This window comes from Vanellus vanellus (genome assembly GCF_965231255.1).
Source record: "Vanellus vanellus genome assembly, chromosome: 5".
Classification (NCBI taxonomy): domain Eukaryota; kingdom Metazoa; phylum Chordata; class Aves; order Charadriiformes; family Charadriidae; genus Vanellus; species Vanellus vanellus.
The window spans coordinates 26,771,327-26,794,994 of record NC_138910.1 but is presented as its reverse complement, the minus strand read 5'-3'; the positions used below and the strand labels follow the sequence as shown (position 1 = coordinate 26,794,994).

Below are 23,668 nucleotides of genomic sequence, written 5' to 3'. Positions count from 1 at the left end.
TGACTTGAAATTAGTCATTTCTTAGATCTTAGTTCTCTCTTAGATTTGAGTAAGCTCTGAAGAAGACAGCAGTGATGACAAAATTACAATTCTTTTTTTCAGCCCCACCAGATCCGCCTAATAAGCCTGATGTGCAAGATGTTACCAGCAACAGTATGTTGGTTAAATGGAACGAACCAAAAGACAATGGCAGTCCGATCATAGGGTATTGGATTGAAAAACGTGAAATTAATAGCACTCATTGGGCTCGGGTGAACAGGAGTCTTGTGAATGCTCTGGAATTAAAAGTTGAAGGACTGTTGGAAGGATTAACCTACATCTTTAGAGTATGTGCTGAAAATGCAGCTGGCCCTGGTAAATTTAGTCCACCATCAGATCCAAAAACTGCACAGGACCCAATAAGTAAGTAGCTTAGCAGAAGCTAATAGCAGATGGGTGACAGAATAGGATTCATAGCCTTTAACTTTGATTTACGCCTGTCTATTTATAGTGCCACCTGGTCCACCGATCCCAAGGGTTGCTGATACAAGCTCAACTTCTATTGAATTGGAATGGGAACCTCCTGCATATAATGGTGGTGGAGATATCACTGGTTACCATGTGTACAAACAACTGATGGGGGTAAAAGAGTGGTCACGTTGCACAGAGAAACCCATTAAGGTTCGACAGTATACTGTTAAAGAAGTCAGAGAAGGTGCAGACTATAAACTCCGTGTTACTGCACTTAATGCAGCTGGTGAAGGACCACCTGGTGAAACTGAACCTGTAACAGTTGCAGAACCTAAAGGTATTTCAATTGTATTATTTTCAAGAAGTGTCCAGCTGCCTGAAAGATATTTTTTAATCTCTCCCTTGAACTAACAAACTGTTCCTCTCTTTTCTGCAGAGCCTCCCACTGTTGAGCTGGATGTTTCTGTCAAAGCAGGCATTCAGATCATGGCTGGACAAACTATTAAAATTCCTGCTACTGTGACAGGGCGTCCTGCTCCTACCATTGCATGGACTGTGGAGGAGGGTGAATTAGACAAAGATCGAGTTGTTATTGAAAATGTTGGCACAAAATCTGAGTTAACCATTAAGAATGCATTGAGAAAAGACCATGGAAGATATGTCATTACTGCTACCAATAGCAGTGGCTCCAAATCTGCAGGAACCAGAGTAGAAGTATTTGGTAAGAAAAATATTTTCTGAAATCAGCTGAGCATTTCTTTTGGTGAGCTAATCTTTAGGCTTTATCCCATTTGTTTGATTTTGTTTTTCAGATGTTCCTGGGCCAGTCCTTGACCTAAAGCCAGTGGTCACAAACAGAAAAATGTGTTTGCTTAACTGGTCTGATCCTGAAGATGATGGTGGCAGCGATATCATAGGCTTCATTGTTGAACGAAAGGATGCCAAAATGCATACATGGAGACTAGCTGTAGACACAGAGAGATCTAAATGTGATATTACAGGTCTAGTTGAAGGGCAGGAATATAAATTCCGTGTTAGCGCCAAGAACAAGTTTGGTACCGGTCCACCTGTCGAAATAGGACCCATTCTTGCAGTTGATCCATTAGGTAAGACAATTATTTTTATGAGGTTTTTTAAATAAATTTTAATTATAGGTTAATATACCAGTATTATTGTGTGGATTGCTTTCTATACAGAAACCATATTTCCTTTTCTACTACATGGATAAGGCATCTGCCTTAGATTAATTACTTCAGTCAGATCTCTGAATCAGTTCTGTAAAACTACTATGGTTCTTTATATAATAAAATACTGATGTGTGCTGAGACACTTCTTGTTACCTATTTGTCTGCATACATTAGAAACTTTATACTATCCATAAACGTACTCAGATACTTTGCATACAAAAGCTATGATTTCAAAAAGCCAGAGCTACTGTATTCATATGATTAAAAATTCTCTATTTTTCTAATGTTTTTTTCATTATAATTTATCTCTGTTAATAGGTCCTCCAACAGCACCTGAGAGGTTCATGTACACAGAGAGGACGAAGTCAACCATTACACTTGATTGGAAGCCTCCGCGTAGTGATGGTGGCAGTCCTGTATTAGGATATATTGTTGAGAAGAGGCGACATGATTCAAAAGACTATGAGAGAGTTAATGCAAGACTCTGTCCAAAAACATCTCTTCTTGTTGAAAAACTTGATGAACTTCATATGTATGAATTCCGTGTCAAAGCTGTCAATGCTATTGGAGAAAGTGAACCATCATTGCCCCTCAATGTAGTTATACAAGACGATGAAGGTATGTTTCCTTTAAGAAATCCGTACAAATATCTCCAGAACACTGCAAGGCAATTTCTCTGTTTCATCTCCATCTTCACTTTGTCATTTTTCTTCTTGTTTTCAGTGCCTCCAACTGTTACGTTACGCTTGGCTGTGAGAGGAGATACTATCAAAGTGAAGGCAGGAGAACCAGTTAATATTCCTGCTGATGTGACAGGTCTGCCAATGCCAAAGATTGAATGGGACAAGAATGAAGTTTTAATTGACCAAACATCGGATGCTCTTAAGATAACCAAGGAAGAAGTATCTAGAAGTGAGGCAAAAACTGAACTTATCCTGCCTGCAGCAGTGAGGGATGATAAAGGCACTTACACTGTCAGAGCTTCCAATCGTCTTGGTACTGCATTTCGCAATGTGCATGTTGAAGTGTATGGTAAGGATATGACATTTTAATAAAATGACAGCTAATAAAATGCTTTTGCTTTTTTCTTAAGGTAATTCTATGCTCTATTGCTTTTGTACAGATCGTCCTTCTCCACCGAGAAATCTTGCTGTTTCTGATATTAAAGCAGAATCATGCTATTTAACATGGGATGCACCTCTTGATAATGGTGGTAGTGAAATTACCCATTACATTGTTGAGAAACGTGATGCTAGTAGGAAGAAATCTGAGTGGGAAGAAGTCTCCAAAAGTGCTGTTGAGAGAAGACTTGGGGTAATTTATAAAATATCTTTATTGCACACTTTAGTATTCATAAATACAACAATAGTACACTTCTAATGAAAACTGCAACTTGCATAGATACCTGCGCTCATGCTCCTGGATGCATGCTCATGCTCATGCATCATTACTGGATGAATGTTGCCCATCTGTGTATTTATGTTTTCATCATGTGACAAAACAAAAGAAATTGTTCTCATTTGCTACCTAATCTCAGCTGAGTTTAGAAGACATCTTCCTTTCTATTTCCCAGCATTATCCATAGCTTTACTGACTGCAAAAACAAACGTGATGACATTTTTATTGATGTTTGGTCCTATGCACTTGAAATAAGAATATCCCTAGGTCATTACATACAGTTGTGTAGTACATGAACAAAGGTATGTTAATGAGATTCCAAGACAGAATTTAAGGTGTAAACTGCTGCATAACTTCAAATAAGTTTATTCTCAAAGTAGCCAAGTATTGATTTAAATCTTATTTTTCAGGTATGGAATCTTACAACAGATGAAAAATACCAATTTAGAGTCCGGGCTGTAAACAAATATGGAATAAGTGATGAATGCCTCTCAGAAAAAGTTATTATTAAGGATCCCTATGGCCTTCCCGGACCTCCTGGAAAGCCAAAAATTTTAGAGCGCACCAGATCATCAATGCTGGTGGCTTGGGAGCCTCCTTTGAACAATGGTGGCAGTCCAATAACTGGCTATTGGCTGGAGAAGAGAGAGGTGGGAGGTGTCTACTGGTCACGTGTTAACAGGGCTCCAGTAACAAAACCATCAGTAAAAGGTCTAGAGTACAATGTCCTTCGTTTGGCTGAAGGTGTTGAATACCAGTTTAGAGTTATGGCTGAAAATCTTGCTGGAATTGGCCCTCCCAGTGAACCATCCGATCCTGCCTTAGCAGCAGATCCCATATGTAAGTATATAATTTTTATGACTATTTTTAAGGACTATATCACACCAGAAACAAAATGTTCTAGTGTTATTTATATTGAATTTAGTACAATTAATCCAATGCTTTGTTTTCATTAAACGAAAAATAATATGTTGACACAAAATAGTTTCCTGATTTGCTGTTTTTCAGCGTTTTAAAAATAATTAGCACCAATTTACTGGTTTATCTCTTTTATAAACATTAAACTGTGATTACACCAATGCAAACACTGCCAAATAAACTTGAGTTCAGAATCGGATTTTTTATATAATTGTTTTTCTTTACTATTTGAGTTCAAACTTTATGCCTTGTACCTCAAGTATCCCTTAATAATATATGTAATACATGTAATTAGTATGCATGTTCTAGGATTATGTACTCTATGTGTGACAAGAAAATGAAAATACTTGCATTCTTTTAGAAACTATTCAGAAAAATATAGGCAGACACTAACTTTCAGGTAATTTTTACTTGCTCTTGTTTTACAAGTTGTGCCTGGTCCACCGTCTTGCCCAGAGGTCAAAGACAAAACCAAATCTTCTGTAGCTCTTGCGTGGAAGCCTCCACAAAAGGATGGTGGCAGTCCTATCAAAGGATATATTGTTGAAATGCAAGATGAAGGTAGTACTGAATGGAAGAAGGTGAATGAAGGAGACAAACTCTTTCCTACTTGTGAATGTGTTATTCCCAACTTGAAAGAGCTCAGAAAATACCGATTTAGGGTGAAAGCTGTAAATGCTGCTGGAGAATCAGAACCAAGTCCTGCAACATCAGAAATACCTGTCCAAGATATTCTAGGTAAGTGTTCTTGGAATGAATTTAGATATTTATATCTAAATTCCACCTACTGCTGTGAATGTTCAAGCAGGATGCCAAGCAAGCCAAAATCCAAACAGAACAAACAATTATGCAAAAATGTAACAAAAGAGTGACATGCATGTTTAAAGGTGTCATGATGACCATTACCAGGGCAAGGTCCATTAGAAAACTGATGAGCGCCTACAGTCATACTAAGGAAATAATGTGTATTTTATGAAGAAATGACTACAACAAACTTCTTTATTCGTATACTTCCCAGCTACCTTTTGCACCTGCAACCTTTCTCACATAAACATGCATTCTGCGTGTTTCTGTGGGGTTTTAGCTCAGTGCTGACAGAAATTTACTTTCTGTAGCTCTTAAAATTTATATATTAAAATGTTTTTGCAGAGGAACCAGACATCTTCCTTGATATCGGAGCACAGGATTTCCTCTCTTGTCGTGCTGGCACAACAATTAAAATCCCAGCTGTTATCAAGGGTCGTCCAGTTCCAAAAACATTTTGGGAGTTTGAAGGAAAAGCAAAGGCAACAGCAAAGGTTAGTAAAAGAAAAAGCTTTTTTTTACATGTTTCTAGACATTTAAGCCTATCCCCTGTTATATTTACATTATTTCCCTTTGTTTATAGGAGGGAGGTCATAATGTACCTGAAGAAGCTCAGGTAAAGCAAACAATTTTTGTAACTTTAATATTGTTGAATTTTTTAAACATAAATATTTAAAATTGATCTCTAACTTCTCTTTCTTTCTATAATACACAGGTGGAAGCAACTGATACACGTTCAGTGATTATCATCCCTGAGTGCAACAGAAGTCATTCTGGACGATACAGTATTACAGCAAAGAACAAAGCAGGACAAAAAACTGTGCATATCAGAGTCAATGTGCTTGGTATGGTTTACACATATTGAAGTATTCAAACACTAGGTTTTAGTATTAGTTTTCTACATACTTATGTAAAATTGTTTCTATTGTGCTTTTACGTTGACAGATGTCCCAGGTCCACCAAAAGACCTAAAAGTAAGTGATATCACAAGAGGTAGTTGCAAACTTTCATGGAAGATGCCAGACGATGATGGCGGAGATAGAATCAGAGGCTATGTTATAGAGAAAAGAACTATTGATGGGAAGGCCTGGACTAAAGTAAACGCAAACTGTGGAAGTACTTCCTTTGTTGTACCTGATCTCATAACTGGCCAAGAGTATTTCTTCCGGGTACGTGCAGAAAACCGTTTTGGTGTTGGCCCTCCTGCAGAAACCATCCAACGGACCACAGCCAGGGATCCAATCCGTAAGTGAAATCAAAGTCAAAGAAGTTATTTAAAACCAGATAGTACTGTACAGTGGATTTATTCATATTTCTGTTTTGTTTGTGAAGATCCTCCTGATCCACCTATTAAACTAAAGATTGGCCTTGTAACCAAGAATACAGTGAGCTTGACATGGAAACCACCGAAGAATGATGGTGGAGCTCCTGTTACACATTATAATGTTGAATGTCTCCGCTGGGATCGTACTGGAGAAGTGAAAGAGGCTTGGAAGCAATGCAACAGACGTGATGTGGAGGAAACAAAGTTTACTGTTGAGGATCTTGTAGAAGGCGGAGAATATGAATTCAGAGTCAAAGCTGTAAACATAGCAGGTCCTAGTAGGCCTTCAGCTACCGTTGGCCCACTTGTTGTCAAAGACCAGACATGTAAGTACTAACTGATACCAGTAAATATAAATTCTGTTTTAAAATTCTGAAGTATTTTTGTATGTTAATTTTTTCAACTTTTCATTGTAGGCCCACCATCTATTGAACTCAAAGAATTTATGGAGGTTGAAGAAGGAACAGATGTTAACATTGTGGCCAAGATAAAGGGTGTACCCTTCCCCACATTAACATGGCTAAAAGCATCTCCAAAGAAACCAGATGACAAAACACCAGTGCTGTATGATCAACATGTCAACAAGATCATTGGTGAAGATACTTGCACATTATTGATTCAACAGTCTCGCAGGAATGATACAGGTTTATATACTATAACAGCTGTAAATAATCTGGGAACTGCTTCAAAGGAGATGAGACTAAACGTTCTAGGTAGGTATCAAGAACTCTTACATATTGCATAGATTGATAGCATTCATGTGATACTTTATTTTAGTAGCATTTGAATTAATTATTCTTTATAAAAATGTATCTTTTAGGTCGTCCTGGACCTCCAGTGGGACCCATTAAATTTGAATCCATTTTGGCTGATAAAATGACAATATCATGGCTTCCTCCATTAGATGATGGTGGTTCTAAGATTACAAACTATGTTATAGAGAAAAAAGAAGCAAATAGAAGGACATGGGTACCTGTTACTAATGAGCCTAAGGAATGCTTATTCACTGTTCCCAAGTTGATGGAAGGCCACGAATATGTGTTCCGCATTATGGCACAAAACAAATATGGTATTGGAGAACCTTTGGATAGTGAACCAGAAACTGCACGAAACCTTTTCAGTAAGTAGGAACATGCTTTCAAATTATGTCAGTTTTCATACACTGGTATGTGTACGGCATCTGTTAAATATCACTCCTATTTTTCTCTCTTCACATAAGTAAATTTTCTAGAATAGCTTGAAGAGTCTTAGCATTAGTAGTTAGGTCTTGAAAGCACATGTAGTACTTAAAAATACTTTTCCCCCTCTTTGTTGCATATTAAAATACAACCTCGAGCCTTTTTTAGGGTTTAAATATACAAATAAGTGTTTATCTAATAAGATTCAGGTCATTCTGTTGTATTTGAGACAGTATTGACCTTATATATCAAGGAGAGTCAATTTCCTGCCTCCAGTTTTCAAAGAGAAGTTAGACAGAGTATCTCTGGTGTAGGATAAATGCTAGGCTGGCAGGAGAAAATCATTCTTAAAATATACAAGGTTAAGATGGGCACTGAAATGAGGTAGTGATCCAGGAAGGGCAGAAAAACTCTTTTTTGACAATTGTTACTTGAAGGAAAGATACTTTATGTTTCACAGAAGCATGGGTACCTGCATAGGGATGGGAAGGTGAATGAGGGAAGGAGTCTCATGCGAATAGGTAACTACCTAATGCAACTGTAACCATGTGAGTGCATAGCTCTGTTTTACGCTCTAGCTATCTCCATCTTCCTTTAGCTTCTTTTTTTTTTTTACAAGCTATGTGTGAATTTTTTCCCCCAGCTGTTCCTGGACCTTGTGACAAGCCAACAGTTAGCAGCATAACACGTGATTCAATGACTGTAAACTGGGAAGAACCAGAACATGATGGTGGCTCTCCTATTACTGGTTACTGGTTGGAGCGCAAAGAGACTACCGGAAAGAGATGGACCAGGGTTAACCGTGATCCTATCAAACCTATGGCACTGGGGGTTTCATACAAAGTTACAGGTCTTATTGAAGGCTCTGAATACCAGTTCCGTGTTTCAGCTATCAATGCAGCTGGTGTTGGTCCACCAAGCATGCCATCTGATCCAGCAATTGCTAGAGATCCTATTGGTAAGTATTTTAGATTCCTATTTTTGAATTTGAAAAGATTCAAATAAGAACATAGAATGGATTGTTATGCTGTAATGGTGCGATGATATTTTTCAGCCCCACCTGGCCCTCCTATTCCAAAAGTTACTGATTGGACAAAGTCTTCTGTAGATTTGGAGTGGACTCCACCACTAAAGGATGGTGGTTCTAGGGTCACTGGCTACATTGTTGAGTATAAAGAGGAAGGAAAGGAAGAATGGGAACGGGTAGGTGGAAAACTATTACCAAATCTGCGTTTCTTGTCTCTGTGTGTCTATCAAAAGAAATCCCTCGAGAAAATACTTTTTTTACAAATTTTCACTCTGCAAGTTATTTTCTAAAAGTTCATATTTTTGCACTATAATTATCTTCATATGTTTAAAATATAAGACCAAATGTAAAAGTCAGTAATTGCCCCTCCACAGCATCAAGTTAACTTTGCAGCTTCCTAAACTTAGAATTATTAAATTTCTGTTTAAAGATGTGAGAAAATATATAGGTAATTTGTGATAAAAGAACAGAAGACAAGACCAAGTAAGAACCGGCACCAGAAGTAAGTTTCACTGTTATCAGACTGAGCCAAAACATTTGCAGTTGCTGTGTCCCTATATTTTCCTACTTTTTTCAATAATGCATTACTGAAAATTTAAGTGATACATACCTTGGCTACTTTTTGTATATCCATAAAAATTTGGGTGTATTTTAAGTAATACCTAAATTTCCTCCACTGTTTCCAGGTAAACTGGCTTCATATTGGGGTTTAAAGAGAACAAAGGATTCCCATTTTTTTCCACTCTCACTTATATGAGTTTATTTGTCCAATAACACATGTAATTATTGTGACACCACAGACTATTTTAATTGATGTAACATCCTTGTCTGTTAGAATTATCAAAAAGGTGAATCTTCAGAATACTTTGTATGTCCGTGTCCTGTATTTCTTTACACAGATTCTGAAGAATTCTATGTGAGTTAGATCCATGTATGCTTGAGAGTCTTCTGTGCTTGTAAATCTGAAACAACCTCTGATTTAAGATTTGATTCAAATGTCACAAAGAAATTTATGATACCTTGATGTTAGCTAATGTTATAATGTTTCTTCCAGGTAAAAGATAAAGAAATTAGAGGAACGAAGTTTGTTGTGGCAGGACTAAAAGAAGGATGTTTTTACAAATTTAGAGTTAGAGCAGTGAATGCCGCTGGCATTGGAGAGCCTGGAGAAGTTACAGACATTATTGAAATGAAGGACAGAATTGGTATTTATCATTTACATTTGCATTTTTAGTACCTCTAAGTCAAAGTGAGAAAAAAAGTATTAATTGAATATTTGTGTTCACCTCCCACAGTGGCTCCTGATATTAATTTGGATGCGAGTGTCAGGGACAGAATTGTTGTTCATGCTGGAGGAGTAATTCGTATCATAGCATACGTGTCAGGAAAGCCAGCTCCAACAGTGACTTGGAGCAGGGATGACCAAGCTTTACCAGAAGAAGCCAAAGTTGAAGAAACAGCTATTAGTTCTTCTTTGGTCATCAAGAATTGCAAAAGGAGCCATCAGGGTATATACACTCTTCTTGCTAAAAATGCCGGTGGTGAGCGGAAGAAGACTATTATCGTTGATGTGCTAGGTAAATAGCAACTTCAATCCTTGTGAACAGGTAAAATTTCGTAATATCCAGCATGTGTACTTAAATAGTCCATTTCTTCTCTGCTTTCAGATGTGCCAGGCCCAGTTGGAATGCCGTTCCTTACTGAGAACCTAACCAGTGACTCTTGTAAATTGACATGGTTTACTCCAGAAGATGATGGTGGTTCTCCTATTACCAACTATATAATTGAAAAACGTGAATCTGACCATAGAGCTTGGACTCCAGTAAGCTACACAGTTACAAGACAGAATGCTACTGTTCAGGGACTCACTGAAGGAAAAGCCTACTTTTTCCGAATTGCAGCTGAGAATATAATTGGCATGGGTCCATTCACAGAGACAACAAAAGAGATTGTCATTAGAGATCCAATAAGTAAGTATATTTTCGGGTTTGGAATACTGTCATATGAGATGAATATGCAGAAAAATGCATTTAACATATTTTTTTGTTTATTCACAGCTGTTCCTGACCGTCCAGAAGACCTGGAAGTAAAAGCAGTTACCAAGAACTCTGTTACATTAACTTGGAACCCTCCAAAATACAATGGAGGCTCAGATATCACCATGTACGTTCTAGAGAGCCGTCTCATTGGAAAGGAGAAATTCCACAAAGTTACAAAGGAGAAAATGCTTGATAGGAAATACACTATAGAAGGCTTGAAAGAGGGTGACACCTACGAGTATCGTGTGAGTGCTTGCAATATTGTGGGGCAAGGCAAACCATCATTTTGCACAAAACCAATCACATGCAAGGATGAAATTGGTATGTATCTTTTTCATATTTCTTTTGAAAACAGTGATTACATTTACTGATTCCTCAGTTTTTCTTATTAATATTGCTGACATTTGTGGGCATTGTGTTTTTTAACATTGTCTTTCAGCTCCTCCATCACTTGACCTTGACTTTAGAGACAAGCTTATTGTTCGGGTTGGTGAAGCTTTCAGCCTGACTGGACGTTACTCAGGCAAGCCAGCACCAAAGGTTACTTGGCTAAAGGATGATATTGTTGTGAAAGAAAATGACCGTACAAAGATCAAGACAACTCCTACAACTCTTTGCCTGGGGGTACTAAAATCTGTCCGTGAAGACTCGGGGAAATATTGTGTTACCGTAGAGAACAGCACAGGATCAAGAAAAGGATTTTGTCAAGTTAATGTTGTTGGTAGGTTTTACTGAAAAACAGTATTGTATGTGATTTTCAGTAGTGATTAGAATTTATTGAATTATATAAAATTTAAATATTAAAATGTGTTCTTTATTACAGTGGTTTTATTTACTGCATTCTCATTTATACTGAAATACTATTTATTAATTTTGAGTACATAGTTAACTCTGGCTTAATTTGTTGAACATGAATAATTTAATGTCTCTACATGCATAGAGAGAATGTCAACACTTTAGAAAATATCGATCACCAAATACCTTATAAGCATTAAGGAATTAAGTCCAGTGAGTCAAACACATATTAAAGAGGAATAGTCTCAGGTCTTGGTTCCTTATTAAAACTGTGATGCCAAGTTTCTAATTTCATAATATATTTACTGTGTTGATAGTGTTTAATCTATGACATTCTGTGAAGCTCATATAAAAGCATAGATATGCTTTATTTTTTCTTAAACAGATCGCCCATCACCTCCAGTAGGCCCAGTTATATTTGATGAAGTTCATAAAGATCATATGATAGTTTCCTGGAAACCTCCATTAGACGACGGAGGAAGTGAAATTACAAATTACATTATTGAGAAAAAGGATGCACACAGAGACCTGTGGATGCCAGTTACATCTGCCACAGTTAAGACAACATGCAAAATTCCTAAGCTGCTTGAAGGAAGAGAATATCAAATTCGAATTTATGCTGAAAATCTTTACGGCATAAGTGATCCTCTGATCTCTGATGAGATGAAGGCCAAGGACCGTTTCCGTACGTTATTTATTTGCTATCTGACTTTGATATTTTAATCATTACTCTGTTTGTAGTGCTCAGAAACTCTTTTGGTTTTTTCCCCCTAGGTGTTCCTGATGCACCTGAGCAACCAATCATTAAGGATGTTACCAAAGACTCTGCAGTAGTGGTTTGGAACAAACCATATGATGGAGGCAAGCCCATAACAAACTATATTGTAGAAAAGAAGGAAACAATGGCTACAAGATGGGTCAAAGTTACCAAAGACCCAATTTTCCCCAGTACTCAGTTCAAAGTACCAGACCTCCTTGAAGGCTGTCAATATGAATTCCGTGTTTCAGCAGAAAATGAAATTGGCGTTGGTGATCCTAGTCCACCATCAAAGCCAATTTTCGCTAGAGATCCAATTGGTAAAGTATTAAATTTCATTTCTCATTGAAATTTTAATGCACTCTTCATTTCAGTTAGAAAATCATTTTAATAGTTTCCTTTTTTCCCCATTTCTTTCCTTTTTTGCTTTATTAACAGCAAAACCAAGTCCACCTATTAATCCGGAAGCAATAGATAAAACTAAAAATTCAGTTCATTTATCTTGGCAACCACCACGCCATGATGGTAATGGCAAGATAATTGGCTACCTTGTTGAGTATCAGAAAGTTGGAGATGAAGAATGGAAAAAGGCCAATCTTACAGCAGATTCTTGTCCTGAAACAAATTACAAAGTCACTGGCCTTACTGAGGGTTTGACCTATAAGTTCAGGGTCAAGGCAGTCAATGCAGCAGGTGAATCAGAACCAGCCCATGTTCCTGATCCAGTAGAAGTAAAGGACAGACTTGGTGAGTTTTAATAAAATCAGATAAGTTTACCTGAGAAGAGATCTTTTTTCCTCATTTTCTAAAAAACATATCATTTTGATTTCAGAACCTCCAGAGCTGATACTTGATGCTAATATGGCCCGAGAACAGCATGTAAAAGCTGGAGATACCCTGAGACTTAGTGCTGTTATTAAAGGTGTTCCGTTCCCAAAAGTTTCTTGGAAGAAAGAAGATCATGAGGTCTCACCCAAAGCTGATATTGAGGTTACAGGAGTTGGCAGTAAGCTTGAAATTCGTAACACTGTCCATGAAGATGGTGGAATTTACTCCCTGACAGTTGAAAATCCAGCTGGTTCAAAGACTGTTTCAGTAAAAGTTGTTGTCTTAGGTAATCTTTTCTATGTTCCTTTATACTGCATGTTTTTATTCTATAATTAGAGATTAAGAAATAAAGGAATGTCTGGAAAATATCAATAAACCGAGTTACAAGAAATACAGAGTAGAACAAGGACTAAAAAATACATGAAATATATTTATTTCTCTTGAAATTTACTAAGTTTTATAAAAAAAGCTTTGGTTATAAAATAAATAACAGATTCAATTTTTGTCAATATTAGATAAGCCCGGTCCACCCAGAAATCTGCAAGTCAGTGATGTTAGAAGCGATTCTTGCTATCTCACTTGGATGGAACCAGAAGATGATGGGGGCTCTGTCATTACCAACTATGTAGTGGAAAGGAAAGATGTAGCTTCTGCACAGTGGGTAGCCGTCTCATCATCCTCCAAGAAACGCAGTCACATGGCTAAATATCTGATGGAAGGCACTCAGTATCTCTTCCGAGTTGCGGCTGAGAATCAGTTTGGTAGAGGTCCATATGTGGAAACACTCAAGCCTATTAAAGCTATAGATCCACTCCGTAAGTGTTTTTCAGTTTTATGATTTGTTTTCTTCATATTGTTCTTGGTAATTTTTGAGATTATCTTTTTGGTTCTAGTGTGAACATACAACACTGCTACCATAGATTGGCTGTCCTGTTAACCGTTTTGATTTTGTATTTTAAAAGATCCTCCCGGGCCACCAAAGAATCTGCATCATGTAGATGTTGACAAGACTGAAGTTTCCCTTGTTTGGAATCGACCAGATCGTGATGGTGGTGCTGAGATAACTGGATATTTGGTGGAATATCAAGAAGATGGTGCAGATGAGTGGACAAAGTTCCAGACAGTCCCTATGCTAGACTGTGTTGTTACAGGCCTACAAAAAGGAAAAATATACAAATTTCGTGTGAAAGCTCAGAATATTGTTGGTCTTAGCCTTCCAGATACAACTATACCAATAGAATGTCAAGAAAAACTAGGTAATTTTTATTTTTCATGTTGTTTCACTGATTCTTTCTCTCTTTCTTTAAGCATTTCCCCGGAAAAGGTAATTTCTATTTTTCTCTAATTTCAGTACCTCCATCCGTGGAACTAGATGTGAAGTTAATTGAAGGTCTTGTTGTTAAAGCTGGCACCACAGTAAGACTTCCTGCCATCATGAGAGGAGTGCCAGTTCCCACTGCAAAATGGGTTACTGATGACACTGAAATTAAAACAGATGGCAGATACAAGATTGAGACCGACGATTATTCAACCGTGCTTACCATCAAAGACTGTATAAGAAAAGATACAGGAGAGTATCTACTCACAGTATCTAATGCAGCTGGCAGCAAAACTGTTGCTCTGCATCTTACAGTTTTGGATGTTCCTGGCCCACCAACCGGTCCTATTAATATTCTTGAAGTAACACCAGAACATATGGTTATTTCTTGGCGTCCTCCTAAAGATGATGGTGGGAGTCCTATAATAAATTATATTGTTGAGAAGCGTCAATCAAAGAAAGAAACTTGGGGAGTGGTTAGCTCTGGAACAAGTCACACAAAAATTAAGATTCCACGACTGCAGAAAGGCTGTGAATATATTTTCCGTGTTCGGGCAGAAAATAAGATAGGCATTGGTGCACCCCTTGATTCAGAACCAACAATTGCTAAACATATGTTTGATCCACCATCCCCACCTGGTAAACCAACTGTTTATGATATTACAGAAAATGCTGCAACAGTGTCTTGGACTCTACCAAAATCCGATGGTGGAACTCCAATAACTGGTTATATACTTGAACGTCGGGAAGCATCTGGTAAATGGGTGCGTGTAAATAAGACACCAATACTTGATATGAAATACAGAGTCACTGGTCTTTTTGAAGGCAACACATATGAATTCCGAGTTTTTGCAGAAAACATGGTGGGCTTAAGCAAACCATCTCCAAGCTCTGATCCAATAAAAGCATCACGTCCTATCACTCCTCCTGGACCACCTATAAATCCAAAATTAAAAGACAAAACCAAAGAAACAGCTGATCTTGTGTGGACAAAGCCCCTCAAAGATGGCGGCAGCCCCATTCTGGGATACATTGTGGAATGTCAGAAAACTGGAACTAAGGAGTGGAATAGGATTAATAAGGATGAACTCATTAGACAGTGTGCCTTCAGAGTACCTGGGTTAATAGAAGGAAATGAATATAAATTCCGAATAAAAGCTGTTAACATTGTGGGAGAGGGAGAACCAAGAGAACTGGCAGAAACTGTACTGGCAAAGGATATACTTTCTCCTCCAGAAGTAAGCCTAGATGTGACTTGTCGAGACTTAATTACTGTCCGAGTAGGCCAAACAATCCGTATTACTGGTAAAGTAAAAGGCAGACCAGATCCTGATATAACATGGTCTAAAGATGGCAAAGTACTAGTCCAAGAAAAGAATGTTGAAATAGTCCATGATCTACCTAATGTTGAACTGCAAGTGAAAGAAGCTAAAAGATCTGATCATGGCAAATACATAATAGCAGCGAAGAACAGCTGTGGACATGCTCAAGCTTTTGCTGTTGTTAATGTACTTGACAGACCTGGACCATGTCAGAACCTGAAAATAAGCTATGTCACAAAAGACTCTTGTATGATTGCTTGGGAGAGTCCAGTGGATAATGGTGGCTCTGAAATTACAAACTACATAGTAGAGTGCCGTCAACCAAACCAGAGGGGATGGTCAATTGTCTCTTCTGATATCACTAAACGATTAGTAAAGGCAAATCTTATAGAGAACCGTGAATACTTCTTCAGAGTTTGTGCAGAAAACAAAATAGGTCCAGGTCCTTGCATCGAGACCAAGACTCCCATCCTTGCCATCAATCCTATTGACAAGCCTGGAGAGCCAGAAAATCTTCACATTGCAGAGAAAGGAAAGACATTTGTATATCTGAAATGGAGAAGGCCAGATTATGATGGTGGAAGTCCCAATTTAAGTTATCATGTTGAGAGAAAACTGAAGGATTCAGATGAATGGGAGAGGGTTCACAAAGGCAGCATTAAGGAAACTCACTACATGGTAGATAAATGTGTTGAAAATAAGATTTACCAGTTCCGAGTTCAAACCAAGAATGAGGCAGGTGAAAGTGACTGGGTAAGAACAGCTGAAGTTGTTGTGAAGGAAGATCTGCAGAAACCAGTGCTAGACTTGAAGTTAAGTGGGGTGCTAACTGTGAAAGCAGGTGACACAATTAGAATTGAAGCTGGAGTCAGAGGAAAACCACAGCCTGAAGTTGTATGGACGAAAGACAAAGATGCCACAGACCTAACCAGATCTCCAAGGGTCAGTATTGAAACAACTTCTGACACATCTAAATTTGTTCTCACAAAATCAAGGCGTAGTGATGGTGGGAAATATGTGATTACTGCAACTAACACAGCTGGTAGTTTCGTAGCATACGCCACTGTTATCGTCTTGGATAAACCAGGTCCTGTAAGAAACTTGAAAGTCACTGACATTTCAAGTGATAGATGCACTGTTACTTGGGACCCCCCAGAAGATGATGGTGGTTGTGAAATACAGAACTACGTCCTGGAAAAATGTGAAAGCAAGCGTATGGTTTGGTCTACATACTCTTCCTCTGTCCTAACAAACTATGCAAATGTGACACGCCTCATTGAAGGTAATGAATATATATTCAGAGTTCGTGCAGAGAATAAAATGGGCACTGGTCCACCAACAGAAACACACCCAATTATTGCAAAAACAAAATATGATAGACCTGGACGCCCCGACCCTCCAGATGTCACGAGAGTTAGCAAAGAAGAGATGACTGTAGTTTGGAATCCACCAGAATATGATGGTGGCAAATCAATTACAGGATACATTTTAGAGAAGAAAGAGAAACGATCACTAAGATGGGTTCCTGTTACTAAGACTGCAATACCAGAGAGACGCAAGAAGGTTACTAATCTCATCCCTGGTCATGAATATCAGTTCCGCGTCAGTGCCGAAAATGAAGTCGGACTTGGAGAACCAAGCTTACCATCAAGACCTGTGGTAGCAAAAGACCCAATAGGTATCATACCACTGTATTCTACTGTATTTTGTTTTAATCTTAACAGGTTGCTAAAATGCCCAACTGTGTTCTTATGTGCAATTTTGATTGTCCTTCAGAACCACCTGGTCCTCCCACAAACCTGAGAGTGGTTGATAGCACAAAGAGTTCCATAACCCTTGGCTGGGGAAAACCAGTGTATGATGGCGGTGCTCCAATTATTGGATATGTTGTGGAAATTAGACCGAAAGTTGAGGGTGCTGATCCTGAAGCAGGATGGAAACGGTGCAATGTTGCTGCCCAAGTTATTCATACGGAATTTACAGCCACCAGCCTGGATGAGAACCAGTTGTATGAGTTCAGAGTTTCTGCCCAAAACCAGGTTGGCCTTGGCCGACCAGCTGAACTGAAAGAAGCTGTGTCTCCCAAAGAAATACTTGGTGAGTTTTTCCATCCTCTTTATGAGTATTTACACAGAGTTGTTATTTGGTCTGGTTTTATTCTATTATTTCATGTGTTAAACTTTGCATTTTATTTCTTTATTTTTTTTCTTTCAGAACCTCCCGAGATTGAGTTGGATGCAAGCATGAGAAAGTTAGTCACAGTCAGGGCAGGATGCCCTATTAGACTTTTTGCCATTGTTAGGGGTCGCCCAGCACCAAAAGTCACCTGGAGGAGAATGGGTATCGACAATGTTATCAGAAAAGGACAGGTTGATCTGGTTGACACTATGGCCTTCTGTGTCATCCCCAATTCAACACGTGATGACTCAGGCAAATATTCATTGACACTTGTTAATGCAGCTGGAGAAAAGGCTGTATTTGTGAACGTCAGAGTCCTGGGTAAGTAATGAGAGAAATACCTCCAGACAATTTTTTAACTCTGTAGAATATTCATTGCAGGGGTTTTTATGACCCCTAAGTGCTACAGTTTTTGAGCACAACTGTTTCAGCTAACACTAACTCTTCCTGTATAGGAAGCTGCTAGCCCCCTTTAATTTTAACTTATAAAAGAAGAAAAGACTAGCATAAATTGAAATTTCTTTATAGATACTCCTGGACCTGTGTCGGACTTCAAGGTTTCAGATGTCACCAAGATGTCATGCCATCTTTCGTGGGCACCTCCAGAGAATGACGGTGGTAGCCCCGTGACTCATTACATCCTGCAGAAACGTGAGGCTGACAGGAAGACTTGGGGAACAGTCACTGCAGAACTAAAGAAAACTAGTTTCCAAATAGCTAACCTTGTACCTGGAAATGAATATTTCTTTAGAGTAACGGCAGTAAATGAATATGGGTCAGGTGTTCCAAGTGACATACCAAAACCAGTTCTAGCAACAGATCCTCTAAGTAAGTATACCTTTGTGCATATTTTATGTTTTTTCTCTAATTCTAATAAGATTTTGCTTTTTTGGAAATTTGTTATTCCTAAATTGAACAATCCTACTAGCTACCTAATGATTAACATAAATATTTCTGTGTCAGTTTGCTTCAAATAATACAATATATGAGTATAACACCTTTGCAATTGTTAAGAATTTTGCTCTTTTCCATGTTGTCCTTGTTCAGTTACCATGGATAGTATCCAATAATTCAACAAGTATTCAATAATCAGAAAATCTTGGAAATTCAATGTTTAATGTGTTTCTTTTTTTCCCTCTGAAAGGTGAACCTGATCCACCAAAGAAACTTGAAGTTACTGAAATTACAAAGAATAGTGCTACTTTAGGCTGGCTGCCACCACTGCGTGATGGAGGTTCTAAAGTTGATGGTTATATTGTTAGCTACAAAGAAGATGACAAACCAGAGGATCGCTGGACAGAATATTCAGTTGTTAAAGATCTCTCCATTGTTGTAGCTGGTCTGAAAGAGGGAAAGAAGTACAAATTTAGAGTGGCAGCTAGAAATGCTGTAGGAGTTAGTTTGCCAAGAGAAACTGAAGGAGTATTTGAAATTAAAGAACAACTCAGTAAGTAACAATTTAAATACTACCTATGTTGCAATATTCTGCTTTAATAATGAAATGAGCAAGAATTCTAGTTCTTTGAGTGAGTCCCAGAAAGACATATGCTTTATGAAGTCATCTGAAGGATTATGGTTAAGTGTATTGAATATTTTGACAGGTCAGAAAGGATGACAGTTGACGGCTAATGCATAATTATTAAAGAATTTTGCGGGTATGGTTTCACTTGGAACCAGAAGATAGGAACTAAGGAGAAATAATAAATACCTTCAATGAACTTAAAATGAAAGAGAAAAAGAGTCAGAGTGGTAGTTTGAGAGATAAATGGGGCCAAAAGTGGGAGCTATTTTAAAATAAGAGAAAACAAGTTGTTCATACGGTAGAGATGGTTGAGAATGTAAAGCAAAAGTCAGGGAGGACAGGTTGGCCTAATGAAGGTGGTAGGGTCCCTGAGGCACAGGAAGACATAGGGGTAAGGAGCAGATGAGAAGAACCTTTTTAATTTGTGACATGGAAAGAAGAGAGGGTTACAGGAACAAAAGAGAATGAAAACTAGCCAATGGCAGGAAGAAAAGTACTTCAAACATACTGCCAGGTTTCTTTTGGAAGAAATCAGAAATATTTTGTGCAAAAGAAGTAGTAGGATAAGGGACTCTACCTGAATAACTCAGGAGTATAAAAAGATTGACTGTGTAAATGGATTTAGTTCATTGAGAGCTTCAGTCTTTCTTTTCTCCTCCTTCATGTTTGTCATGTAGAAAGTCAGCAATAAGTGAGAAATGACAAATTCCAGTTATAAAGAGGAATTATGTGTCATGCATTAATAGTGCACAAGTCTCTACATAAACATGTGAGAAGGCAATCCAAACTCAATCATATTCTCTTATAAGCTGTACAAGAATGTAAAAGTAAGACTGGAATAGATACTGCCCACTGCAGAATCTCTAGTTGTCCATAAGTGGAACCTAAATTAAAAATGATCAAGTCATTCCTATTGGTGAAGCCAGTTGAGAGGGAAGCAGAGAACTTTCAAATGAAAACATAAGAAAAAGTAAATTAATATGTCACAGAAATTGAATTTATATGTCTGTGTGATTTTTTTTTCAGTCCCACCTAAGATCCTGATGCCTGAGCATGTTCACATTAAAGCTGGAAAGAAACTAAGGATTGAAGCTCATGTATATGGGAAGCCTCAGCCAGTCTGTAAATGGTTGAAAGGAGATCAAGATGTACTTACATCCAGTCGCCTTGCTGTGCATAAAGCAGAAAAATCTTCTGTTCTTATCATTAAGGATGTGACTAGAAAAGATTCTGATTTTTACACTCTTACTGCAGAAAATAGCTCTGGTACTGACAGTCAGAAAATCAGAGTGATAGTCATGGGTATGTTCCATTTGATTATTTTTAAACCCAGCTTTATACAAACTTAGTTTTGCTGTATTCCAGTGGTTAACATTTTCTTTCATCCCTTTTTTCTTAATCTGTGGTTTTGTGCAGATAAACCGGGTCCACCACAGCCTCCATTTGATATTTCTGAAATAGATGCTGATGCTTGCACTCTTGCATGGCATATACCTCTCGAAGACGGTGGCAGTAACATTACAAACTATGTGGTTGAGAAATGTGATGTAAGCCGAGGAGACTGGGTAACAGCTTTAGCTTCTGTCACAAAGACAAGCTGCAGAATTGGAAAACTGATTCCTGGAGAAGAGTATATGTTCCGTGTTCGTGCTGAAAATCGTTTTGGGATTTCTGAGCCTCTTAATTCTGGCAAGATGATTGCAAGGTTCCCATTTGGTATGTCAGTTTTTGATAGCAGCATTTCTCTTTTTAGACCTCCTAGTAAGAAAGCATGTGATTGATGTCGATCTTTGTGTTTCTTTCTAGATGTTCCTAGTGAACCAAAGAATGCACGTATTACCAAGGTCAATAAGGACTGCATTTTTGTTGCCTGGGATAAACCAGATAGTGATGGAGGCAGTCCAATCACTGGTTATCTCATTGAGCGCAAAGAAAGGAACAGTTTACTGTGGGTGAAAGCCAATGACACAGCTGTGCGCTCCACAGAATACCCTTGCGTGGGGCTCATCGAAGGTCTCGAGTATACTTTCAGAATTTATGCATTGAACAGAGCTGGAGCCAGTAAACCTAGTAAACCAACTGAGTTTGTCACAGCAAGAGCACCAGTTGGTAAGCCAAACATGCCAATAATTTGCAACAGACTACTGTTTTTATGGTCATTTTCATTATATCCGCAACTCTTTATGATCTTCTGTTTGCTCTTATGTTGATATGTTCGTGTTTAGCGTGAGTGCACTGTGTGGGTATGCTGTAAATAGGATCCAGCACTATTAAAGCCATTTTTTAATATGTTAGCTATTTTGGCAAAACAGATTATAACATGATCTTATTTGCCTTAGATCCCCCTGGAAAACCTGAAGTTATCGATGTCACTAAGAGTACTGTGTCACTGGTATGGACAAGACCAAAGCATGATGGTGGTAGCAAACTTATTGGGTACTTTGTTGAAGCTTGCAAATTACCTGGTGATAAGTGGGTTCGGTGCAATACAACTCCGCATCAAATACCCCTAGAAGAGTACACTGCTACTGATTTGGAAGAAAATGCTCAATATCAATTTAGAGCAATTGCCAAGACAGCAGTTAACATCAGCCGACCTTCAGAACCTTCTGATCCAGTGACCATTCATCCAGAAAATGGTAAGAAATGTAAAAGCATTTGAGAACTCCGATAAGAATCTGTGCATATTGAACTAACACTCATGTGAAGAATGAGATGTTCATCTCTTACTAGACTGATTAACTCTTGGGCTCTTTCCTTTCAGTTCCCCCCAGAATAGAGTTGGATCTGTCTATGCAGTCACAGCTTACAGTAAAAGCTGGAACTAACGTGCGTCTGGAGGCAAATGTATATGGCAAGCCAATGCCAACAATCACCTGGAAGAAAGAAGGAGAAGTTTTAAAGCCATCTGAAGGTGTTAAGATCACCGCTAAGAGAAATCTTGCTACAGTTGAATTGTTCAGTGTTAACAGGAAGCAAACGGGAGACTATACTATTACTGCTGAAAATGCAAGTGGATCAAAGTCAGCAACCATTAGGCTTAAAGTACTTGGTAAGCTAAAGACTGTCTGTTAATAGATACATTTATAGTTAAATGATATAGCAAGAGATAGAGCTATAACCATGTGACGTTGATTCTTCTAGATAAGCCTGGTCCACCGGCCTCCGTTAAAATCAAACATATGTATGCAGATCGTGCAATGCTTTCTTGGGAGCCTCCTCTGGAAGATGGAGGTTCAGAAATTACTAACTACATTGTAGACAAGCGTGAAACAAGCAGACCAAACTGGGCCCAAGTCAGTGCCAATATACCCATTACAAGCTGCACAGTGGAGAAACTAATAGAAGGACATGAGTATCAGTTCCGCATATGTGCTGAGAACAAATATGGTGTTGGAGACCCTATCTTTACTGAACCAGCAGTTGCTAAGAATCCATATGGTAAGTGCTTTGTCGGATAGCTTCATTAGTCACTGTTTTTTTTGTGTACGCTTATGAATGTGAACATAACTTTCAAATAAATCTTCACAGATGTACCCGGACCTTGTGATCCACCGATAATTAGCAATGTAACAAAAGACTTTATGACTGTTAGCTGGAAGCCACCAGCTAGTGATGGTGGATCCCCGATAACTGGTTATATGCTTGAGAAGCGTGAAACTAAGGCTCTTAACTGGACAAAGGTAAACAGAAAGCCTGTCATTGAAAGAACTGTTAAGGCTACTGGACTCCAAGAAGGAACAGAATATGAGTTCCGGGTGATAGCACTGAATAAGGCCGGACCTGGCAAGCCTAGTGCACCATCTAAAGCAGTGTATGCTCGTGATCCTCAATGTAAGCTAAAAGTCTAAGATATTTTCCATGGTTATTTCCAAATACTTTTGTACAGCATTTGATATGATAACTATATGTTATTTTAATTCTCAGATCCTCCTGGCCCACCTGCTTTCCCGAAAGTGGTTGATACTACTCGTAATTCAATAAGCCTGTCATGGAGCAAACCAGCATATGATGGAGGAAGCCCTATTATTGGTTATCTAGTGGAAGCAAAAAGAGCTGACACAGACAACTGGGTCAGATGCAATCTACCCAAGAACTTACAAGCTACACAATTTGTGGTAACAGGGCTAATAGAAGATACAGAGTACCAGTTCCGTGTTTATGCTGTCAATAAGATTGGATACAGTGATCCAAGTGATGTTCCTGATAAACACACTGCCAAAGACATTTTAAGTATGTTCACTGAAAACAAATTACCTTGTTGACTTTTGCTTTAATTCACGGGATGGGTTCCAAAGACAGGGTTTGTCACAGATCACAGAAGCAGATTAATTCGGAATGTGTCATTTCTCAAAATATTTAGGCTAAAAGTGGCTAATTTGGAAGAGAATAGGGCAGTTAGGAACTGGGTAGAATCTGACTGGTGTCTGCTTTTTTCATTTGGATGCTAGATACTCTTCTGCCTCCTATTTTGGGTCTTCAGGAATTTTTTCTTTCTCGAATCCTAAAACTAGATTTTTCATATCTCTTTTCTATTCTCAATATTTTCAGTCTTTTTCATGTCTTCTAAATAATTTGAAGCCAAGCAAATACTACATTACTATTCTAAGCAGCTGTGTGGCA

General features: G+C 38.3%; 1 protein-coding gene across 1 annotated transcript in view; it reads left to right on the top strand.

The window, feature by feature from the left end:
• The window catches only part of TTN (titin), a 244,271-nt gene that overhangs the window by 170,616 nt on the left and 49,987 nt on the right, over positions 1-23,668 (top strand). The window contains exons 204-245 of the mRNA XM_082483816.1: positions 103-402; positions 491-787; positions 887-1,171; positions 1,263-1,556; positions 1,956-2,255; positions 2,361-2,669; positions 2,761-2,951; positions 3,446-3,875; positions 4,383-4,691; positions 5,103-5,251; positions 5,341-5,373; positions 5,473-5,602; positions 5,703-6,002; positions 6,090-6,407; positions 6,498-6,794; positions 6,902-7,201; positions 7,903-8,217; positions 8,314-8,462; positions 9,341-9,491; positions 9,582-9,863; positions 9,954-10,256; positions 10,344-10,646; positions 10,765-11,046; positions 11,506-11,805; positions 11,895-12,197; positions 12,316-12,624; positions 12,710-12,991; positions 13,221-13,520; positions 13,668-13,961; positions 14,057-17,023; positions 17,122-17,442; positions 17,560-17,844; positions 18,052-18,351; positions 18,668-18,970; positions 20,072-20,347; positions 20,462-20,761; positions 20,852-21,154; positions 21,385-21,684; positions 21,810-22,097; positions 22,190-22,486; positions 22,577-22,879; positions 22,973-23,278. Of these exons, the coding sequence (XP_082339942.1) occupies positions 103-402; positions 491-787; positions 887-1,171; positions 1,263-1,556; positions 1,956-2,255; positions 2,361-2,669; positions 2,761-2,951; positions 3,446-3,875; positions 4,383-4,691; positions 5,103-5,251; positions 5,341-5,373; positions 5,473-5,602; positions 5,703-6,002; positions 6,090-6,407; positions 6,498-6,794; positions 6,902-7,201; positions 7,903-8,217; positions 8,314-8,462; positions 9,341-9,491; positions 9,582-9,863; positions 9,954-10,256; positions 10,344-10,646; positions 10,765-11,046; positions 11,506-11,805; positions 11,895-12,197; positions 12,316-12,624; positions 12,710-12,991; positions 13,221-13,520; positions 13,668-13,961; positions 14,057-17,023; positions 17,122-17,442; positions 17,560-17,844; positions 18,052-18,351; positions 18,668-18,970; positions 20,072-20,347; positions 20,462-20,761; positions 20,852-21,154; positions 21,385-21,684; positions 21,810-22,097; positions 22,190-22,486; positions 22,577-22,879; positions 22,973-23,278 (14,364 nt within the window). The remainder of the gene's footprint in view (positions 1-102; positions 403-490; positions 788-886; positions 1,172-1,262; positions 1,557-1,955; positions 2,256-2,360; positions 2,670-2,760; positions 2,952-3,445; positions 3,876-4,382; positions 4,692-5,102; positions 5,252-5,340; positions 5,374-5,472; positions 5,603-5,702; positions 6,003-6,089; positions 6,408-6,497; positions 6,795-6,901; positions 7,202-7,902; positions 8,218-8,313; positions 8,463-9,340; positions 9,492-9,581; positions 9,864-9,953; positions 10,257-10,343; positions 10,647-10,764; positions 11,047-11,505; positions 11,806-11,894; positions 12,198-12,315; positions 12,625-12,709; positions 12,992-13,220; positions 13,521-13,667; positions 13,962-14,056; positions 17,024-17,121; positions 17,443-17,559; positions 17,845-18,051; positions 18,352-18,667; positions 18,971-20,071; positions 20,348-20,461; positions 20,762-20,851; positions 21,155-21,384; positions 21,685-21,809; positions 22,098-22,189; positions 22,487-22,576; positions 22,880-22,972; positions 23,279-23,668) is intronic.